Source organism: Siphateles boraxobius, unplaced genomic scaffold (genome assembly GCF_051911475.1).
Source record: "Siphateles boraxobius isolate OS27281-9 unplaced genomic scaffold, OSU_SipBor_1 160, whole genome shotgun sequence".
NCBI lineage: Eukaryota > Metazoa > Chordata > Actinopteri > Cypriniformes > Leuciscidae > Siphateles > Siphateles boraxobius.
In genome coordinates, this window is record NW_027508767.1 from 435,522 (window position 1) to 457,500 (window position 21,979).

Sequence of the window (21,979 nt, forward strand, 5' to 3'; positions counted from 1 at the left end):
TGGGATAGTAAAGTGTCCATCGGATGCTCCCTTTTCAGAATCTCACCGGAAGTAGTAGGACACTCTTTTATGAGTACTGTGAATTCGGACATACTACTTGTCATATTTTGCCTACTATATAATAGGAAAGTATGCGATTTCGGATGCAGCAACTTTATCTGAAAATGAGCATCGACTTGACAGCCATCAGCACTGATCCTCAACAAACTCGTCTCCATACCCGTGTGACTCTGATCGTCAACCAGATGACCTGGATAATATTCTGATTGTTCCAAACCAATCTGACTTCTGACCTGTAATGCCTGAATCATAATCGTACACTGTTGGTTCGTTGGCCAGAGGAGAACTGAGCAACTGAGTCTGGTTTCTCCCGAGGTTTATTTCTCCATTCTGTCACTGATGGAGATTTGGTTCCTGCCGCTGTCGCCTTTGGCTTTTGTCTTGCTTAGTTGGGGACACTTAATATTCAACAATATTCTTGATCTTCCTGCATTGACACCATTATATGAGAACTGAACTGAGCTGGACGATGACATCAATGTTTTCTCCAGAGTGGCTATATGTAAATGAACTAAATGAATAACTTTTTTACAACAAAAATAAACCATCCCTGAACTTAATTAAGCTGGACTGTGACACTATTTTCTTCTAGAATAAACTCTGTTGCATTATTTCCCTGTTATTACTTTAAAGCTGTTTTCAAACTATTTGTATTGTAAAAAGCGCTGTATAAATAAAGGTGACTTGTCTTGACTTCTTTGACATCATCTTTGCTGAGGATTACATTTTATAGTTTATCAATTCATGTATGTTGTTTACAGCTTTTAGAATCTTAATTTTCTAAATTGCTCGCTTAGGTCTGAAAACGGAGAGATATTCCCAGAGACAGATGGACTATCCTGAAGACCCCCGCTTCCTCCAGAGCCCGGTTGTGTCCACACACACCACGCCTGACAAGAAGGACCTGTCCCCCGCCTACCAGCCCGACAGCAGCAACACCGCAGCGGATCTGGAGGATCAGCCCGAAGCAGCGGATCTGGAGGACGAGCCCATTCCCCCGGCTGAGACCCCTGAGAGCCACGGTCCTGTAGACGAACCCCCTGCGCTGGGCTCGAGTGGTGGTGTCGACCTCATAGTGGACGAGCAGATCTCCGGCTTCTCCAGTGAGGTCGAGCAGCTCTTGAGGAACAGACACATTTATTATGTGTCTTGCTTGAGCGCTCACGGCTCGCGAGGACCGCCCAAGACTCCAGTTCTGCCACTTTCTGATTACATCTCAAACTTCAACGCACCCTTCCCTGTCACCAACTACATCAGCTCTTTCCAGGACAGCCTGAAGATGTTCATAGACTCCCAGAGTGCCAGTGGGCCCCGTTCAGCTCAAGAAGACGTGTCTTCGTCCACTTCTGCAACTGAAGTTACTTCAAATGTCCCTGATACGTCCTCCAACATTAATCCTTGTGCTTCCTCGCCTTCCACCACTCAACCAGATACTTCTGAGTCGTCTCTGAGACTGTGTTCCCCTTCTAGTGCACTACCGGACTCAATGACACCACATCACTCAAGTGTGCCTGACCCTGATGTCTTCGAACCTCCCCAAACGCTGTGGCCGTTAGAGCAGGACTCAGAGAGCCAACAGACCCGGGAAGCGAACAGCTCTAGTACTCTTCCTCACGCCTCACTGGAGATGAACGGTGGCTCGGTGGCTGAGACTACGGAGACTGTGGAGGTCCCAATGGCCCACACACACGCTGAAGACGTCCCAATGGCCCACACACACGCTGAAGACGTCCCAATGGCCCACACACACACTGAAGACGTCCCAATGGCCCTCACACACGCTGAAGACGTCCCAATGGAGCGCGCGCTCAGCTCCATCATCCATCAGCTGCAGCCAGAGGTCATCAGTAACCTGGTGGAGATCCTTAAAGGAGTTCAGAAGAACTCTGTTCACTTCTACATCCATTCCACCAATGAGGAGGAGGCGGAGAGCGACGTCTGCTGGGAAATAAAGGTACATGTGTGTCCAATGTGTGAGAAAATCCCACACCATTGCTATTCAAAGTGTGGTACAGATGGGCACTTTCAGTATAGAGCCTTTGGTTTGTTCTGCTGTTCTTTACACCTGTTTAGTGCCCTCCACCTGTGTTTAGTGCCCTCCACCTGTGTTTAGTGCCCTCCACCTGTGTTTAGTCCCCTCCACCTGTGTTTAGTCCCCTCCACCTGTGTTTAGTGCCCTCCACCTGTGTTTAGTGCCCTCCACCATTTTAGTGCCCTCCACCTTTGTTTAGTGCCCTCCACCTGTGTTTAGTCCCCTCCATCTGTGTTTAGTGCCTTCCACCTGTGTTTAGTGCCCTCCACCTGTGTTTAGTGCCCTCCACCTGTGTGTAGTGCCCTCCACCTTTGTTTAGTGTCCTCCATCTGTGTTTAGTGCCCTCCACCTGTGTTTAGTGTCCTCCACCTGTGTTTAGTGCCCTCCACCTGTGTTTAGTGCCCTCCACCTGTGTTTAGTGCCCTCTATCTGTTTAGTGCCCTCCATCTGTTTTTAGTGTCCTCCATCTGTCTTTAGTGCCCTCCACCTGTGTTTAGTGTCCTCCATCTGTGTTTAGTGTCCTCCATCTGTGTTTAGTGTCCTCCATCTGTGTTTAGTGTCCTCCATCTGTGTTTAGTGCCCTCCATCTGTCTTTAGTGCCCTCTATCTGTTTAGTGCCCTCTATCTGTTTAGTGCCCTCTATCTGTTTAGTGCCCTCCATCTGTGTTTAGTGCCCTCCACCTGTGTTTAGTGCCGTCCACCTGTGTTTAGGGCCCCCCATCTGTTTAGTGCCCTCCATCTGTTTAGTGTCCTCCACCTGTTTTTAGTGCCCTCCACCTGTGTTTAGTGCCCTCCATCTGTTTAGTGCCCTCCTCCTGTGTTTAGTGTCCTCCACCTGTGTTTAGTGCCCTCCGCCTGTTTAGTGTCCTCCATCTGTGTTTAGTGTCCTCCATCTGTGTTTAGTGTCCTCCATCTGTGTTTAGTGTCCTCCATCTGTCCCCCCCCCCCTCCTGTGTTTAGTGCCGTCCACCTGTGTTTAGGGCCCTAAACCTGTGTTTAGTGCCCCCCCTCCTGTGTTTAGTGCCTTCCACCTGTGTTTAGGGCACCCCATCTGTTTAGTGCCCTCCATCTGTTTAGTGTCCTCCACCTGTTTTTAGTGCCCTCCACCTGTGTTTAGTGCCCTCCATCTGTTTAGTGCCCTCCTCCTGTGTTTAGTGTCCTCCACCTGTGTTTAGTGCCCTCCGCCTGTTTAGTGTCCTCCATCTGTGTTTAGTGTCCTCCATCTGTGTTTAGTGTCCTCCATCTGTGTTTAGTGTCCTCCATCTGTCCCCCCCCTCCTGTGTTTAGTGCCGTCCACCTGTGTTTAGGGCCCTAAACCTGTGTTTAGTGCCCCCCCTCCTGTGTTTAGTGCCTTCCACCTGTGTTTAGGGCACCCCATCTGTTTAGTGCCCTCCATCTGTTTAGTGTCCTCCACCTGTTTTTAGTGCCCTCCACCTGTGTTTAGTGCCCTCCATCTGTTTAGTGCCCTCCTCCTGTGTTTAGTGTCCTCCACCTGTGTTTAGTGCCCTCCGCCTGTTTAGTGTCCTCCATCTGTGTTTAGTGTCCTCCATCTGTGTTTAGTGTCCTCCATCTGTGTTTAGTGTCCTCCATCTGTGTTTAGTGTCCTCCATCTGTCCCCCCCCCCCTGTGTTTAGTGCCGTCCAGCTGTGTTTAGGGCCCTAAACCTGTGTTTAGTGCCCCCCCTCCTGTGTTTAGTGCCTTCCACCTGTGTTTAGGGCACCCCATCTGTTTAGTGCCCTCCATCTGTTTAGTGTCCTCCACCTGTTTTTAGTGCCCTCCACCTGTGTTTAGTGCCCTCCTCCTGTGTTTAGTGCCCTCCTCCTGTGTTTAGTGCCCTCCTCCTGTGTTTAGTGCCCTCCACCTGTGTTTAGTGCCCTCCGCCTGTTTAGTGCCCTCCGCCTGTTTAGTGCCCTCCATCTGTTTAGTGCCCTCCAACTGTGTTTAGTGCCCTCCACCTGTGTTTAGTGCCCTCCGCCTGTTTAGTGTCCTCCATCTGTGTTTAGTGTCCTCCATCTGTGTTTAGTGCCCTCCAACTGTGTTTAGTGCCCTCCACCTGTGTTTAGTGCCCTCCACCTGTGTTTAGTGCCCTCCATCTGTTTAGTGCCCTCCATCTGTGTTTAGTGTCCTCCTTCTGTGTTTAGTGTCCTCCATCTGTGTTTAGTGCCCTCCACCTGTGTTTAGTGCCCTCCACCTGTGTTTAGTGCCCTCCATCTGTGATTACTGCCCTCCATCTGTGTTTAGTGACCTCCATCTGTGTTTAGTGCCCTCCACCTGTGTTTAGTGACCTCCATTTGTTTAGTGCCCTCCACCTGTGTTTAGTGCCCTCCACCTGTGTTTAGTGCCCTCCACCTGTGTTTAGTGTCCTCCATCTGTGTTTAGTGCTCTCCATCTGTGTTTAGTGCCCTCCATCTGTGTTTAGTGCCCTCCATCTGTGATTACTGCCCTCCATCTGTGATTACTGCCCTCCATCTGTGTTTAGTGCCCTCCATCTGTGTTTAGTGCCCTCCATCTGTGTTTAGTGCCCTCCATCTGTGTTTAGTGTCCTCCTTCTGTGTTTAGTGTCCTCCATCTGTTTAGTGCCCTCCATCTGTGTTTAGTGTCCTCCTTCTGTGTTTAGTGTCCTCCATCTGTGTTTAGTGCCCTCCACCTGTGTTTAGTGCCCTCCACCTGTGTTTAGTGCCCTCCACCTGTGTTTAGTGCCCTCCATCTGTGATTACTGCCCTCCATCTGTGTTTAGTGACCTCCATCTGTGTTTAGTGCCCTCCACCTGTGTTTAGTGACCTCCATTTGTTTAGTGCCCTCCACCTGTGTTTAGTGCCCTCCACCTGTGTTTAGTGCCCTCCACCTGTGTTTAGTGTCCTCCATCTGTGTTTAGTGCTCTCCATCTGTGTTTAGTGCCCTCCAACTGTGTTTAGTGCCCTCCATCTGTGTTTAGTGCCCTCCATCTGTTTAGTGCCCTCCACCTGTGTTTAGTGCCCTCAATCTGTGTTTAGTGCCCTCCATCTGTGATTACTGCCCTCCATCTGTGATTACTGCCCTCCATCTGTGTTTAGTGCCCTCCATCTGTGTTTAGTGCCCTCCATCTGTGTTTAGTGCCCTCCATCTGTGTTTAGTGCCCTCCATCTGTGTTTAGTGCCATCCATCTGTTTAGTGCCCTCCACCTGTGTTTAGTGCCCTCCATCTGTGTTTAGTGCCCTCCATCTGTTTAGTGCCCTCCACCTGTGATTACTGCCCTCCATCTGTGTTTAGTGCCCTCCATCTGTGATTACTGCCCTCCATCTGTGATTAGTGCCCTCCATCTTTGTTTAGTGCCCTCCATCTGTGTTTAGTGCCCTCCATCTGTGTTTAGTGCCATCCATCTGTTTAGTGCCCTCCATCTGTTTAGTGCCCTCCACCTGTGTTTAGTGCCCTCCAACTGTGTTTAGTGCCCTCCAACTGTGTTTAGTGCCGTCCAACTGTGTTTAGTGCCCTCCATCTGTTTAGTGCCCTCCACCTGTGATTACTGCCCTCCACCTGTGTTTAGTGCCCTCCATCTGTGATTACTGCCCTCCATCTGCGTTTAGTGCCCTCCATCTGTTTAGTGCCCTCCACCTGTTTTTTAGTGCCCTCCACCTGAAATCAGATGCTAATAGCAGGTGTAAACGTGGCCAATTAGACTACCTCCACACTGTCAGTCCAAATCTGATTGGAGTCTGATCTAAAATGATGGTCCACACTGTTGTATCACAACTGTTCACATCCAATTTGTGCGTCTTAATTTGGTATTAAATTGTGGGTGTAAATGAATAGGCTTGGACCAAAGCACAGGACAATAGTGACACCAGAATAAAAATATTCATGATTCTGAAGCGTAAAATACAGAATTAAATTTTCTGGAATATCTGCATTGGTTTCTATGCCAATGATGTTGCGTTGGTTGGCATCAGGGGTGTAACAATGTTTCGCAATACAAAAATCCAATTATGTATCGTGGATAGTGACACTATATATTGTGTTGTTCACCCAAAATAAAATTTCTGTGTGAGGAAGAAATTCAAGTATACAGAGTTTTAGTTACAGTACTACATTAAACTACTATATATAATGTTTAAAATAATGTATAATAATGCAGTGGGGGAATTCCCCACGATTCGATACATATCACGATACTGAACCCACGATACAATATTATTTTATATTATATATTATAATACTATTATAAAAGGATAACAAACAGTTTACTGTTGAATAAAATGCCAAATTTGGTATTAAATTGTGGGTGTAAATGAATAGGCTTGGACCAAAACACATGACAATAGAGACACCAGAATAACACTCTTCTTGATTCTGAAGCTGAAAATACAGAATTATTTTAGATGAATATGCTTGCACTCTTTCACTGACTAGATTTAAAATAATGTATAGGCAACTTTTTACTGGTAACATCAGACATTTGGCATTATCAGGCCCACACATAGTCCCCCATTGCATTATTATACATTATATTCAACATTATACAGGTCCTTCTCAAAAAATTAGCATATTGTGATAAAGTTCATTATTTTCCATAATGTAATGATACAAATTAAACTTTCATATATTTTAGATTCATTGCACACCAACTGAAATATTTCAGGTCTTTTATTGTTTTAATACTGATGATTTTGGCATACAGCTCATGAAAATCCAAAATTCCTGTCTCAAAAAATTAGCATATCATGAAAAGGGTCTCTAAACGAGCTATTAACCTAATCATCTGAATCAACTAATTAACTCTAAACACCTACAAAAGATTCCTGAGGCTTTTAAAAACTCCCAGCCTGTTTCATTACTCAAAACCGCAATCATGGGTAAGACTGCCGACCTGACTGCTGTCCAGAAGGCCATCATTGACACCCTCAAGCAAGAGGGTAAGACACAGAAAGAAATTTCTGAACAAATAGGCTGTTCCCAGAGTGCTGTATCAAGGTACCTCAGTGGGAAGTCTGTGGGAAGGAAAAAGTGTGGCAAAAAACGCTGCACAACGAGAAGAGTTGACCGGACCCTGAGGAAGATTGTGGAGAAGGACCGATTCCAGACCTTGGGGACCTGCGGAAGCAGTGGACTGAGTCTGGAGTAGAAACATCCAGAGCCACCGTGCACAGGCGTGTGCAGGAAATGGGCTACAGGTGCCGCATTCCCCAGGTCAAGCCACTTTTGAACCAGAAACAGCGGCAGAAGCGCCTGACCTGGACTACAGAGAAGCAGCACTGGACTGTTGCTCAGTTTTGCATGTCATTCGGAAATCAAGGTGCCAGAGTCTGGAGGAAGACTGGGGAGAAGGAAATGCCAAAATGCCTGAAGTCCAGTGTCAAGTACCCACAGTCAGTGATGGTCTGAGGTGCCATGTCAGCTGCTGGTGTTGGTCCACTGTGTTTTATCAAGGGCAGGGTCAATGCAGCTAGCTATCAGGAGATTTTGGAGCACTTCATGCTTCCATCTGCTGAAAAGCTTTATGGAGATGAAGATTTCATTTTTCAGCACGACCTGGCACCTGCTCACAGTGCCAAAACCACTGGTAAATGGTTTACTGACCATGGTATTACTGTGCTCAATTGGCCTGCCAACTCTCCTGACCTGAACCCCATAGAGAATCTGTGGGATATTGTGAAGAGAAAGGTGAGAGACACAAGACCCAACACTCTGGATGAGCTTAAGGCCGCTATCGAAGCATCCTGGGCCTCCATAACACCTCAGCAGTGCCACAGGCTGATTGCCTCCATGCCACGCCGCATTGAAGCAGTCATTTCTGCAAAAGGATTCCCGACCAAGTATTGACTATTGAGTGCATAACTGAACATAATTATTTGAAGGTTGACTTTTTTTTTTGTATTAAAAACACTTCTTTTATTGGTCGGATGAAATATGCTAATTTTTTGAGACAGGAATTTTGGGTTTTCATGAGCTGTATGCCAAAATCATCAGTATTAAAACAATTAAAGACCTGAAATATTTCAGTTGGTGTGCAATGAATCTAAAATATATGAAAGTTTAATTTTTATCATTACATTATGGAAAATAATGAACTTTATCACAATATGCTAATTTTTTGAGAAGGACCTGCATACAATAGTTTAATGTAGAACTGACACAAACTCTAAAAACTTGAATTTTTTCTCTAACAGTTTTGGGTGAATTATACACAATACAGAATCACTATCCACAATACATATTGTTGCATTTGTTATCGCGAATCACGATATAGTGACATTTACACATTTCATTTCACATTTACGGATTTCAATCGGATATGCACAAAAATCGGATTTGGACTGACAGTCTGAACGTAGCCTTAGGCCAGGGGTAGGCAAGTTCGGTCCTAGAGAGCCGCTGTCCTGCAGAATTTAGTATCAACCCTAATCAAACACACCTGAACAAGCTAATCAATGTCTTCAGGATTACTAAGGCTATATGCAGGTGAGGTTTATTTCAGTGTTGAAGCCAAACTCTGCAGGACAGCGGCTCTCTAGGACTGAACTTGCCTAACCCTGCCTTAGGCATATGGGGCAGCAGTGGCTCAGTGGTTCATGTAGGTTGTCTACAAACCGAAAGGTTCGAACCCCGGTTCCATCTGACCAAGTGTCGAGGTGTCCTTGAGTGAGACACCAAAACCCCAGCTGCTCCCGACGAGCTGATGGCCCCTTGCATGGCTGACACCGCCGTCAGTGTATGAGTGAGTGAGTGAGTGAGTGAATGTGAGGCAATATGTAAAGCGCTTTGGTGGCCATTGGGTCTGTGAAAGCGCTATATAAATGCAGTCCATTTACCATACAATTTGGTGAAACTGACTGTCAAGTGTTAAACGAATCGAGATGGATGTTTAAACTTAATTCGCCCAGAGATCGGGAAGCATACTAACCTTGTACTCACATTTGTAACAGGAATATTTGAAAAAGCTGGGGGATTTGGAGTGTAACCCTCAGGGTTTCCTTGAAAAAAGCAATAGTCAAGATAAACTACTGGTCATCATCCCGAATATGGACATCGCCACACAGGTTCACAAGGTACGTCACAGCTCAGCACTCAGAACGGGTTCGTTGAATCGGTTTGAATTTGGGAACCATAAACTGAAACCAAACCTCTTTTATACCCATAGATCCCTTCTTTAGTTTCGTTGAAGAAGCATCCGTCTGTGAGCTTTGCTGGCGTAGACAACCTGAGTGACATCCAGAACCACACCTACAACGAGCTCTTTCAGTCCGGGGGTTTCATTGTGTCCGATGAGCATGTGCTGAATCCAGCCGTTATCACAGCAGGTAACACTCTTTCAGCGTGTTCTCAGGTGTTCTCAGGTGTTCCCAGGTGTTCTCAGGTGTTCCCAGTTGTTCTCAGGTGTTCCCAGGTGTTCTCAGGTATTCCCAGGTGTTCTCAGGTGTTCCCAGGTGTTCTCAGGTATTCCCAGGTGTTCTCAGGTGTTCCCAGGTGTTCCCAGGTGTTCTCAGGTGTTCCCAAGTGTTCTCAGGTATTCCCAGGTGTTCTCAGGTGTTCCCAGGTGTTCTCAGGTATTCTCAGGTGTTCTCAGGTGTTCCCAGTTGTTCTCAGGTGTTCTCAGGTATTCCCAGGTGTTCTCAGGTGTTCTCAGGTATTCCCTGGTGTTCCCAGGTGTTCCCAGGTATTCCCAGGTGTTCCCAGTTGTTCTCAGGTGTTCTCAGGTGTTCTCAGGTGTTCCCAGGTGTTCTCAGGTGTTCTCAGGAGTTCTCAGGTGTTCCCAGGTGTTCTCAGGTGTTCCCAGGTGTTCCCAGGTGTTTTCAGGTGTTCTCAGGTGCCCAAGCAAGTGTATAGCTGCGTTTCCACCGAAATTACCCGGAACAATTTGTCCCAGGAACTTTTCCCTCAGACCTGTTGCTGTCTGCGTTTCCATCGCGGTCTAAAGTACGGTGAAGATTAGGCAAATTAGTCCGGTGACTGCGAGCCACTTTACAGCTCCCGCTGGATTTAAGCTTAATGAAACCCGAGCCTCGTCGTCAAATTTTTTTAAACTCCCTTGTTGATGCGAATAGCAATAACTGTTACTGCACGTATCCCAACAGACTTTAAAAAATGGTGATTGAAATAAAATGCTGCGTGGACTCAACCAATCAGCATGTTCAGCGCCCAAGTCCCGCCCCCAAAAGTTCCTGAACTTTGAAAAATTAGCACCTCGCGAGAAGACACTTACTTTCGGAGGGGGAAATATTTACCAGGAACTTCTTTAGACTTAATTTAGAACTTAATTTAGACACTGGTTCCTGCGGTGGAGAAACAGAGTCTCAACACAAAGTTCCTACGGTGGAAGCGGAGCTTATTATTAGGGCCCAAGCACCGATGGTGAGAGGACCCTATTGGAATTGCTCCGTTTATTATTGAGGTTAGGGTTGTTAAACTTTTTAACAAGCGTTTCAGCAAAGCTGTTTGTCTGTTTCCAGAGAAACTTCAGGATATCCTTGAGCACATGGAGCAGCTGAACTCTCCTCAGAGCCCCTGGAGGTGGAGGATACACTTCAAATCACACAAGAAGCTCCGAGAGCAAAGCAGGTTTGACGCTAAACCCTTTCACAAAGTGCTGACACACTGCAAGATCTCATCATGACCATGTGATGCTTGTCTGTCTCCAGGCTCAAAGCGCATGCCTTGAACTTGTACGAGATCCTCACTGCTTATGAGAAGAGACATATTGTGGAGATCCTGTCGTACCACGAGTGCGACACTCCGTCACGAAGAGCACCGGACCTCGATTGTCTAGTGGATCTGCAAGCGAGATTCATCAAGCAACGACACCTGATATTTCTCACAGGTGCTCCTTGACCTTTTTGAGTGTACTGTGTTATTGTTCCTAAACCTAGTGAACTAGCTTCGCATTATAAGTATGTCCCTGCCTGTTAGTATGAGTCTGTCCTCCCAATGAGACGGTAAACCGGGTTTGACTCTCTATGGTCCTGATCATGTACCCCCCCAACACACACAAGCATACACGCCACACACACACGCCATGTTCATGTCTGTCTTTCTTCTGTCGAAAAGCAATTCTCCATATAGTGGACTTATTAACACCTTATTATTTATTACTTATTATAGTGAAGGTCCAAATGTGAGTTTCAGTGCAGCTTCAAAGTCTCGACACGATCCAGCCGAGGAATAAGAGCCTGATCTAGACAAACCAGCGCACATTCATAACAAAATAAACAAATGCTGGTCTTGCACTAGCTGTGATGCGCCACACATGATGTAATCAGGTTGAAAGGTCACGCGTGTTGCGGTTAAACAATTTATCCAACTTCAAAATCGTCCGACATCGTTGTTTTATCTTTTATTTATTTTAAGACTAAATCTTTGCACGTTGGCTTTGTTAACACTCGACTGGTTCTTCCGCCTATGTCACGCGAGTGCTTTCAGCGTGATCACGTAATGTGTGGCACATCACAGTTAGTGCAAGATGAGCATTTGTGGTAAAAAAGTATATAAATGTTTATTTTTTTACAAAATGAGCAATAGTTAGTCTAGATCAGACTCCTATTCCTCGGCTGGAATCGTGTCGAGACTTTGAAGCTGCACTGAAACTCACATCAACTCAATTCGACCCGTTGGCCTCCATTGAAGTCACTATATGGAGAAAATCCTGAAATGTTTTCCTCAAAAACCTTCATTTCTTTTCAATTCTCATAGAAGAGTAGGGGTGTAACTCCGGTGTCCTGGACAAATTCCCTCCATTGGCCCTTATCAGTCATGGCCTCCTAATAATCCCCATCCAATAACCAATAATGACACCAACTGGTTATTTTCTACACACAACACTCATAATGTTCTGCGGTGTAGCATTGGACTTCAGTGTGCTTTTAGAATAGTGTATTTGAGGAAGCCACAGGATCAGGAATCTTTTAAGCCTGATGTTTTTATCAGTTTCCATCACTCTGAATGGAAATAAATGCATTGATCTTGTATAACTATGTTGTTCTGACAGTATTACATAATTAGTGTTCTAGGAACCAGAGGCTGCAGATTGCTTTATTAAAATGTTTTACTGCAGTGTATGTATCAATTGTTATCCAAAGGTAAATTCAAGCATGATTTATGGTTATGGAATCAGTAACTCGCTAGCTTGTGACGAAAGTAATGTTTGTTTAAATCCTGTCCAACAGGCTTCCAGTTTGAGATGTTCCCCCACTACTCGAGCAGTGGCATCGTCATTGCCAATGTTGATGACGTAAAGTTTGTAATAAGCAGTTTAGCCAGTGGAGAAAGCATGGCCAGCGTCCCGTCGTCTGAGATTTACCCCACTCCTGATCCAGCGTCATGTAAGTGATTCTGTGGTAAACCATCTGACAACATCAAACTACAGTCTTGCTCTCACTGTGATTATACCTGGAGTTAAATGAGTTTCCCAGTCGATCTGCTGCCACCGTGATCCTGAACCACCTTTATTATTCATCATAGAAGTGAGGCCAGCTAGAACACAATGACTCAAGTCAAGGAGATGAACTGATGAACAGTCAAAATAGAAAATGACAGGACTAAATGGTGTTTTCTGAAAGTTAAAAGAGGTACTGAACAAAAACAGCTCTCAATCACACAGTGGCATTATGCTGTGATAATAACAACCAAAATAGAAGACGTGGATGGCCACCCAATGGAAATCTTGTTTACCTTTGGGATCAACAGGTCTTTTGTATACATTCACCGCTGAATAAAACCATGGCATTTTTGTAACCACACTAGCCAATGAATGTCAGATTTTTAGTACCTTGAAACTGTATCATATATTTTTTATCATTTATATTTTTTGTCCCAAAAAGAATGGGATTAAAATGTTTTCATACGAGATGAGCCAACTACAGAAATTTTAAGATGTTGTGAATTTCTTCCTAATATATTCATTTTGGTATTTAAAGGGGCTATATGTAGAATTCAGAAACCTGTGTTATTAGCGCCACCGCTGGCCCTTAAGTGAACTGCGCTCACACTCGCGTAACGCACATCAGCACGACTGAACGTGACTCGAGGCCTGGATTATACTCAAGTGAAGAACGATAACTGGGCCGTAAGAAGCCGCTCACGCCACACACACGTTCTCACGCAGTAAATACATCGTACAGCAGAGAGGACATGTTTTGTGTCAGAAGTAACCCGCTCTCTCTCCTTTCGGTGTATTGTCTAGTTCTAGTTCATTTATTAAATAAACATGAATGAACATCAGAAGAAATGTTGTTTAAACCGTGGAAAGACGTCAGTACACACCATCTACTAACTCTCCTGACTACTTTGTCAGACAAAATGGCAGATTATGATTGGTCAGATTGCCTGTCAATCAAACTCCCTGCGAAGGGTTAAACTGTAGTTTAAATGAATCCTTTTCTTTGCATGACACATTGACATGACATGAGTAGTTGAATGGTACAGACGAAGAGAAGCCCTCAGGAGCGCACGTTCACGCCACATCGTTTGATTTTTATGTGAAAGACTTAAAATGAGACCTGGCTTTTTCTGACACCTCTGTCTATGAAAGCCTGTAGACTGATTTTCAAGTTTCGCTTCAAGCTACTCACACATTGGCAACAAAAAAGCAATTAATGCATAAATATTCTTAAATATAGCCTCTTTAGATATGAAGCATGCATTGACTTCGCCACATAGACTTCTTTAGGGAAAACGGCATCCTAGATACATTTGTGGCGATAAACTGATGTTAGTTTTCTTTAGTAGACCTTTTGCTTTGTTCTGAAACAGAGACTTCGATTGTCATCATGTGGCATTTTTTTTCTTTAGTTTGGTTCACTTTCACAGGGCAACAATGAGGAGATAAACACAGAGTATTACCTGTCAGTGTCCAGCTCGTACTGATGAACTGCATTTTACACCGCGATCTCCAGCGGATTATTTTGAGCATAATAGCTGTGTTCATGTATGCCTCAACGAACCAAACTAAGGAAGAAAATGCGGCAGGTTTCAAAACGCTCTAAACAAGCCAGGTGTTTTTAACTCGTTTCTTTTCCTTGTCCAAAGCCAGTTTTGACTCTTGAGTGTGTGTTAGACTGTTTGTTACCATTTGCAGGTGTGAAAACCGTTGTCTGAAGATTTTGATTAGTCAGATGTAAAAGTTTCTAGAATGCTATACATGTCTTGAAAACAGAAAGTAAAGTGTTCTATTTTAGTGTGTAAATACAGAAAAGTGTTTGTATTTGTAACCATAACTTTGTAACTGTTAAAACCAAAAACCCAAAACAGAAATAACCCCTAAAATATAGTGAACTGGCATTAATATCTTTTGTATCTGGTTAGCAAAAAACTCAAGTATGTATATAAAATTCTTCCAATAAATGTATTTTGATAAAACTTTATCTCCATTTTTCTTTAAACTTGCACTATGTATTTTATGGTGGATGAAAATAAATAATTTGCAATGGTAGAGCTATACCAGATGAAGATGCTAAAGCTTAGTACAATCACTCCTATACAGGAGTTAAAGTGTTGTTTACAGGAGTTATTGTACTAAGCTTTAACATCTGTCATCTGCTTTCGTTCTGCCTTTGCAAATTATTTATTTTTATGGACATATTTTCATGGACATCTTTTAAACCAATTAAAATTCATTTTGTGGTTCATAAAGTTGTTTTCGCATTATAAATATTGGCTAATAATTTTGAATCTGAATGTTGTTTTTTTTGTCCACCAAGCTGGCAGCCATATTTTTTTGTCATGTGTCCAAGTCGTTTCAAACAAACTTGATTGTTGCAATTTTAGAGTCCCTTGAGTCTTTTATTGCAAGTGACATCATATACTTGAGCTCATGCCGTTCTGTGACCATGATGTGACTTGAAAAAAGACATTTTGGTAGAGTTTGGTCCAGGGATGTCCTGATTTCTGCCAGGAGAAACTCATGAAGCAGTTTCCTCTCATTAACACACAAACAGACATTGAGGAGCTGACAGTAAAGATAGGGATGTCTATACTCACACAGACCGATGTATTGTGTTTGACAGTTTTAATGATTCTAATAATCATTCTCCAATCAAGTCGCTACCCAAAGTTGTCATTGTACCAGAATCCTCATTTAATGCTATAATCTGTTCATCAAACACAGTTATCAGGAATAAAGGTTTGTGTCTGTAATCTGTTTTTAGAGGGTCAGCATTTTGTAGAACCGAATTGAAATATTTGATTAAAATTATGGTTCGAAACCAAATTACTGCCTACTATGCATTTAAATGTTGCACCTGATTTGAAGTTCTGACTGTTGATGGCCTGTAACCTCTCTCTTGTCCCTGTAGTGAGAGATGATAGCATGTCCATGGACTCGGACCAGGACTCTTCAGATAACAGTGTATCGGTCACAGCTAAGTTGAGCCATGTTGTTACAGACCAGCAGCCGCCCCTCACGACGGACCCGTTCCCTCCCGTCTCTGAACCCGCTCTTCAGCACCGAGCAAACGCAGAAACCAGCGGGGCGCCCAGAGAGCTAGACTTTAAAGCTCTCAGCAAAGCAATCTCTCAGTTCAAGGCTTCCAAGATGCTTGCGCAGTCAGACTCCGGTGAAGCTTTAGAAACGTCTTTTCGAGTCGACCCTCACCAAAGCTTCCTCGGCCTGGGCGATCTGGCAGATTCCTATCCTCAGTTCTCCTCGCTGACCCACAGTCTGCCAGCGCCTCAGCCGGACCCGTCCGACCCAACACCGTTCCTGGGGGCTGCTGGGAGCGTGGCGTCTTGTGTTGAGGCTAGTGGAGATGTTGACCATCGAGGAGGATCAGCGTGTGTCTTCAGGCCAGCCACACCGACAGCTGCACCAATCCCTGAGCCCGCCGGCAGTGTGCTGGGTAACCCTGAGCCATGGGTCAGCCCAATCCCAGTCATAGACACGCGCTCAGGCATGACTAATGCTGCTGGGGCTCAAGCGTCCAATGGGAGCAGTGTTTTGGGGAGCCCCCCGAGAACAGCACCGGCCCGCACTGCTGCCTTTGAGCCACTGGGCAAGAACCAGTGCGGATTCCTTCCCACGCCTAGATACGCCATGGCCAGTTTTTACCCAGGACTGCCGGGTTCTGGCCTCCTGTCAGCGCCACATCACCCCATGGGTCTGGCGTCTCTCACACAGCCTCTCCTGAGCTGCAGCCCGGGAGTGCTGGCACCTGCGGTCTTGAGAGGGTTCTTGCCTCATAATAACGTGCCGATGGCGTGGAGCGGCTCGTCTCACGGGTCTGCATCATCGGGCCTGTGGGCGGCTCGCTTCGGGACCGATGTCCAGCAGATCCAGAGCTCTCCGTTCCTCCAGAACTGGCAGAGAGACACGCATCGTCCCGACAGGGGAGGCTTCGGCAGCTGGTGAACACGCTGTGTGTGTGTGTGTGTGTGTGTGTGTGTGTGTGTGTGTGTGTGTGTGTGTGTGTGTGTGTGTGTGTGTGTGTGTGTGTGTGTGTGTGTGTGTGTGTGTGTGTGTGTGTGTGTGTGTGTGTGTGTGTGTGTGTGGAGTTGAACACATTTACAACTGAAGATCTCAGTTTGTCTTTTGTATAATACGAGAGAAATGAAACTGAATGTGAATTAATTAATTCATTTCATATTTTTCTGAAAACATATTTGTATTTTGCTTTTGCACGTTGGTCGGGCTGAACATGTTGTTTTTTTTCCCCTTTTTTGAAAAAGCTCAAGGCCTTGGTTTTAGTATTATTTTTATAAAGCCGATTAACATTAAACAACTTACAAACTACTACAACCAGTCTTTGTAAATGAATGTGTCCATATTGCTGAGATATTTGGTTAGCTGTGTTGTTTTGTACACTGATTTTTTTTAATCAAGGTGGAAAAGTATGTTCAATAATGGACAAGTTGAGCAAATTCAAGTTTAATTTAAAAGGTTTTAAATAAAAGTAATTCACATTTAGAGAAAATTGTAAACATCATATTCAAGTCATAAAATCAACCCCGAAACCCATAATCCAGTGCAATGCTGATGATACACATCTATAAGAGCGTCTGACAGAGAGATGCTCCACTCTTTCATATAGCAACATCTCCATCCTTAAAAACATGTTTCATTGAGCGTATAAAGTGCTGGCGTCTCGAAGACCGCTTCGGGTCACACAGGTCTAAACGGGGAGAAGTAGTTTCTGTGTTGGGTCTGCAGGACTGGGGATAAACTGGTTTCCAGCTCTCTCTGTCTCTGCAGCAGCCCCTGAAATAAAACATCCACACTTCACATCTGAACTTCAGAAACGTAGCAGGAAACACTGCAATCCATAACACACTTCGCTTGAGTTCAGTTCTCAAGAATTCAAATCTGATGAGAACAAGAGACTAATCGTTTAGAGATCTGTTTTGGCACGTGTGCAAAAGAGTAAGTGCACTTGTCCACACTTTGCACAGTCACTAAATGCACATGGCTTGTTGAACAAGACTGATGATTTGATTCTCAGTGAAACTGTCAAACTCTTCACAACATCGTGTGAGGCATCATATTCAAAATGATCACAGTGAGCAAAATCTGTCAGACATTATACTCCATAAATATTTATGACATGTAATGTTTCCTATATGGGCAAGCCGTTGTACTGGGAATCACAATCAACCAATCGAGTTTGAAACTGAGTTTGCTGACAATCATTGAACATCACAGCTCTGATCAGCTCCATCAGTTCACTACGTTTACTTTTGTAGAAATGTGTTGCATATAAACTGAAAAAAAAAGAGCAAAAGGAAGATCTGTACTGAGTGTGTTAGACTGGGAAAGATGTAACATAGTGTGTAAAAATAAACAAGCAACTAAGAATTTTCAGTTTACATGTAACATTTCTGCAAAAATAAATACTGTTACTGTACCTTACAGTACTTTTTACCTACATGTATCGGTTTAAAATGCTCAGTGAGATACACAGACAAAACTGACAATCTTGTACATTATAGAAAACAGTTCCTGTCATCAACAAAATTAGGGGGAAAAAAAATGAAATTTGAAAATAACAAATATGCCCATGGTGAAAAACTACATGTTATCTTCACATTTTGACCTGTGGCTCACACGATGACACAAAAACTTTTATATTGGTCCCATTGGCCAATTTACTGACACAATAACTAGGTTTTGAAACATGAATAAAATGTTATGAGTGACTATGTTTTGCAGACATGCAATGAGCTTACAGTTTAGAGAATGCTAAAACAGTTTTGAAAAAAAAATTAAGATATTACAAAAAAACTCTTGCACATATTACTTGTAACTGCAGAAAGAAGAGAAGCGTGATGTTGAGCGTTACCTGTCGTAACTGGGACAGACCCTTCAGTATCGCCTGCTGTCGCTCAGTGCTGTCAGGAGGAGGTGCGGGGTCATGCTGGACCAGCCCTGCACACAAACACACACACACAATACTCACAACTGCAGACAAACACATCTACTGCTCTACAATCACAATCACTCTCACACAAAAAGCTCCAGGGAGCGGTTTCACAAAGATAGACTTTGACTATGGCTTAGATATAGTAGATAGTCAGACTTCAGATCGACATCTAAATCAGACCGTTGCAAAAAGCACTGAAGACTCTGACTATCTTAAGTAGGACTACACATGCAATGCATTCTGGGTAAAATAAAACACTTTTCAAAACAAAAAACATGGCGGATCGAGTAAACGCATCCAACCGCTCAGTGCAGTTTACCCAGCGGAAAACATGTGTGTTGGAGGAGTATAACAGTTACAAGGACATTTTACTTGGGGAATTTAGCAGAGAATGTAGTAACAAGAAGAAATGTTTAATATGGATAAAGATACGACAGTTAACAGCGTTAATCCGACCGTTGAGCGGAGCGTTAAAGACGTACAGAAAAGAAAAGTCCTCATTATTATATATTTCCAGTATTACTGCGGTCCCTAAAAACCATTTCCCTTCTCATAGCTCTCTCCATAACGCCGTCAGCATACCACAAATTATGAGCCATTTTCCCTTTTCTTTTGGCTGTTTGTAATGTTACTGATTGTTACTGCTGGTTGCCAAGGTAACAGAGTCTTAGACCTGGGTTAAGGTGTCTCATTTCTTTGGTCTAAATTAAGTCAGTCTTTATTTTTGTGAAACTGTCTAACTTGCATTAGACTAGTGTTAGACAAGTCTAAAATCTGCTCATAGACTATAGACCAAAAAGCTCCATAAACTTCACTTGTGAACTATATTCACAAGTTACAAAAATGAATTATGTCATTGTTCACTAACAATCTTTTCCTCTGCCAAAAGGTAGAAATATCGTGTATTACCATTAAGATTCAAAATAGACATTGTGAACAAACAGTGAAACTAGTTAAATTAATATGCAGAACCGATGATTATTTGGGAAGATTTTCTATGAATAATGACTCACAAACCCATTGTATTCCAGAAGACTATGGTGTCATGGTCATGTGATTTCCTTTAGACTACAGTGCACAGGTCATGTGATTTCCTTTATGATGCTTGTATGCCTGGGTCAGACAGACAGATCGTATGCACTGCTGTATGGTCAAGAACTGAAGATCTTTCCAGAGTCTCCTGTGTTCCACTGAATGAAGTCAGTCACATGGTTTGAACATAAAGATTAGTAAATCAACCAAATCTAGTTGTGGAAAAGCTCGTCACATTAGACTTTCTGGGTGAACTCTGATGATATATCTGCTCTATAACAAAACTAATTCAACATGGATGATTAAATTGATGAATTGGGATGTTATAAAGGCAACAGTCCTAGAGAATTGTGGGTAAGGCAGAGTATGGCATGTGTGCTGACCTGTGTGGACTCTGTGCTGGGCTTCGTGTGTGTCGGGTCTGGAGAGCGGGTCCAGCTGGTACACCTCGTGTGAGCGCACGTACGGCACATAGTCTGAGGACAGGGGGCGGCCCGTGTCCTGCGGTGTCTGGAGACGCTGATGAACTCCAGTCTTCACCACAGGGGGGATGGGAGGAGACGGCATCACACTGCACACAAAACACATCAACAGCGTAAAGAAATGATCATCACAAGAAAATACATCAAACACAGTAAAATCCTTTTGAATGGTAAGTCAAAGCCTGTTTTCCAGCAACCTTTAATACACCTCAATAATCCGTAAAAAAAACATCATTCTAATGTGCTGATCTGGTACTCAAAAAATATTTCTAGAAATATTTCTGCAGATAAAGTCCTAATTGTTGGTGATTTTAATATACATGTAGATAATGGAAAAGATTCAATGGGATTCGCATTTAAAGACATTCTGAACTCTACTGGAGTTAGACAACACGTGTCAGGACCTACTCATTGTCGTAATCATACTCTAGATCTATATTATCACATGGAATAGATGTTGATGCCGTTGAAATTCTGCAGCAGAGCGACGACATCTCAGATCATTATCTAGTCAGCTGCCTTGACTGGAAAAGCAGAGAACATCACATGATTTCGTTCCTCTGGAAAAAAGCCAAGAATACTGCATAGAAAAAATGTAATCGGTTTTCCTATAAATATAACCGTTTGTGATTGAATGGTTGTTGCATTTTTGATACTGCTGTTGTGTGTGTTCATGGTGAGATACTTCTCTATCGGCTAACTAAATTTCTTGTTGCTAAAACTGCTCTGCTTCAACTTAATCAACTTTGAATGATACATATATTACTTGAACTAAATTTAGGATAAATAGCTTTTGTGATCCTCTGCTCATACAGGACTGCCCTTTTGAGATCGGATAGGCTGTATTATAATAATAAGTATTATAATCTGTAACCTTTTGATATTTTGCTAAAATTACTAATCCTTGTAAAACCAGTATTTTTATCTTTTGTTCAAATAAATTTTCATTTTATAAAGATCAACAGTGTTTCTTTTTACTTCAGCTTATTAAGACAGTTCACTCTTTAGGAACGTGAGTGTAATACCAACTCTCACCAGGTGAGATCCAACTCTCACTTCGGTCGGCCAGACTGAGTCAGGATCTGTGGAGAAGGGTGAGCAAGAACAACCCAGAAAAACCTCATCACTGCAACTCCACTGACCAGACAAGCCTCAGTCCAAGACACACACAAGCCTCAAAGTAGCTTCTCAGACCGTCCTCAATTAAAAGGGTCGTGTCTGGAGGAAAGCAGGCCTCGATCATCCCCTGCACACCATCTCAGCGGTGGAGTGTTTCACAGGAGAACTGGGCTAGAGGAGATGAACCTGGGCCAGAGCGTTTAGGACCTCAGGATGGGCCAAAGGTCCATCTTCTACACAAGAGAAGCAGTCTGTGAATGTCCTCGAGTGTCCCAGACAGAGCCCACACTTCAACACAATCAAACATCTTCAAAGAAATCTGTCAGGTTACACTCGCTGGACGGACATTTTCAGAGCTTGAGAGATCTGAGGAGAAGAATGGCAGAACATCCCCCAATACAGGCCAGCTTTAGACTCTAAACACTCAGGGCTGTGTCCTGATCTTCAGGCAGAAGGTGCCAGTCCTCCACCTGACCTGTAATGCCTGAATCATAATCACACGCTGTTGGATCGATGGCCAGAGGAGAACTGAGCGACTGAGTCTGGTTTCTCCCAGGGTTTATTTCTCCATTGATGGGGTTGGGTCTCGCCACTGTCGCCTCTGGCTTGCTCAGTCAGGGACACTTAATATTCAACATTATTATTGATCTTCCTGCACTGTATGAACTGAACTGAGCAGGACGATGACATCACTGCTGTATAGATAAATGAACATTTCATATTTGATAATCTTTACACATTATTAAACTGAACTGACCTTGTCTTTTGAGAGCTGTAATTGAACTGTTTGCATCATTGATCATCATGTCCCTGTTAATCTGTTATCACTGTAAAGCTGCTATGAAGCGATCTGAACTGTATAAAGTGCTTCAGTAATAACAGTTACTCGACTCTAATTGCTGGTGCTTTAACCAAGTACTGAGTTTAAGGGGTCGGAT

At 43.7% G+C, this 21,979-nt stretch overlaps 2 protein-coding genes across 6 annotated transcripts in view; one reads left to right on the top strand and one right to left on the bottom strand.

The window, feature by feature from the left end:
• tasora (transcription activation suppressor a) overlaps positions 1-16,787 on the top strand; it is a 67,283-nt gene extending 50,496 nt beyond the window's left edge. The window contains exons 17-24 of one of the 4 annotated variants that reach the window (XM_077231960.1): positions 858-2,014; positions 8,992-9,114; positions 9,207-9,366; positions 10,516-10,624; positions 10,705-10,883; positions 12,226-12,381; positions 15,352-16,442; positions 16,547-16,787. In XM_077231960.1, the coding sequence (XP_077088075.1) occupies positions 858-2,014; positions 8,992-9,114; positions 9,207-9,366; positions 10,516-10,624; positions 10,705-10,883; positions 12,226-12,381; positions 15,352-16,403 (2,936 nt within the window). In that variant the 3' untranslated portion in view covers positions 16,404-16,442; positions 16,547-16,787. Of the gene's footprint in view, positions 1-857; positions 2,015-8,991; positions 9,115-9,206; positions 9,367-10,515; positions 10,625-10,704; positions 10,884-12,225; positions 12,382-15,351 lie in introns of all 4 variants that reach the window. The other 3 variants (XM_077231961.1, XM_077231963.1, XM_077231962.1) reach the window with 3 other exon arrangements.
• A 116-nt stretch (positions 16,788-16,903) lies between these two features.
• ccdc66 (coiled-coil domain containing 66) overlaps positions 16,904-21,979 on the bottom strand; it is a 44,473-nt gene continuing 39,397 nt past the window's right edge. For both annotated transcript variants that reach the window (XM_077231964.1, XM_077231965.1), the window contains exons 17-19: positions 19,824-20,011; positions 18,328-18,413; positions 16,904-17,249 (exon numbers count right to left, since the gene is read on the bottom strand). In XM_077231964.1, the coding sequence (XP_077088079.1) occupies positions 17,154-17,249; positions 18,328-18,413; positions 19,824-20,011 (370 nt within the window). In that variant the 3' untranslated portion in view covers positions 16,904-17,153. The remainder of the gene's footprint in view (positions 17,250-18,327; positions 18,414-19,823; positions 20,012-21,979) is intronic.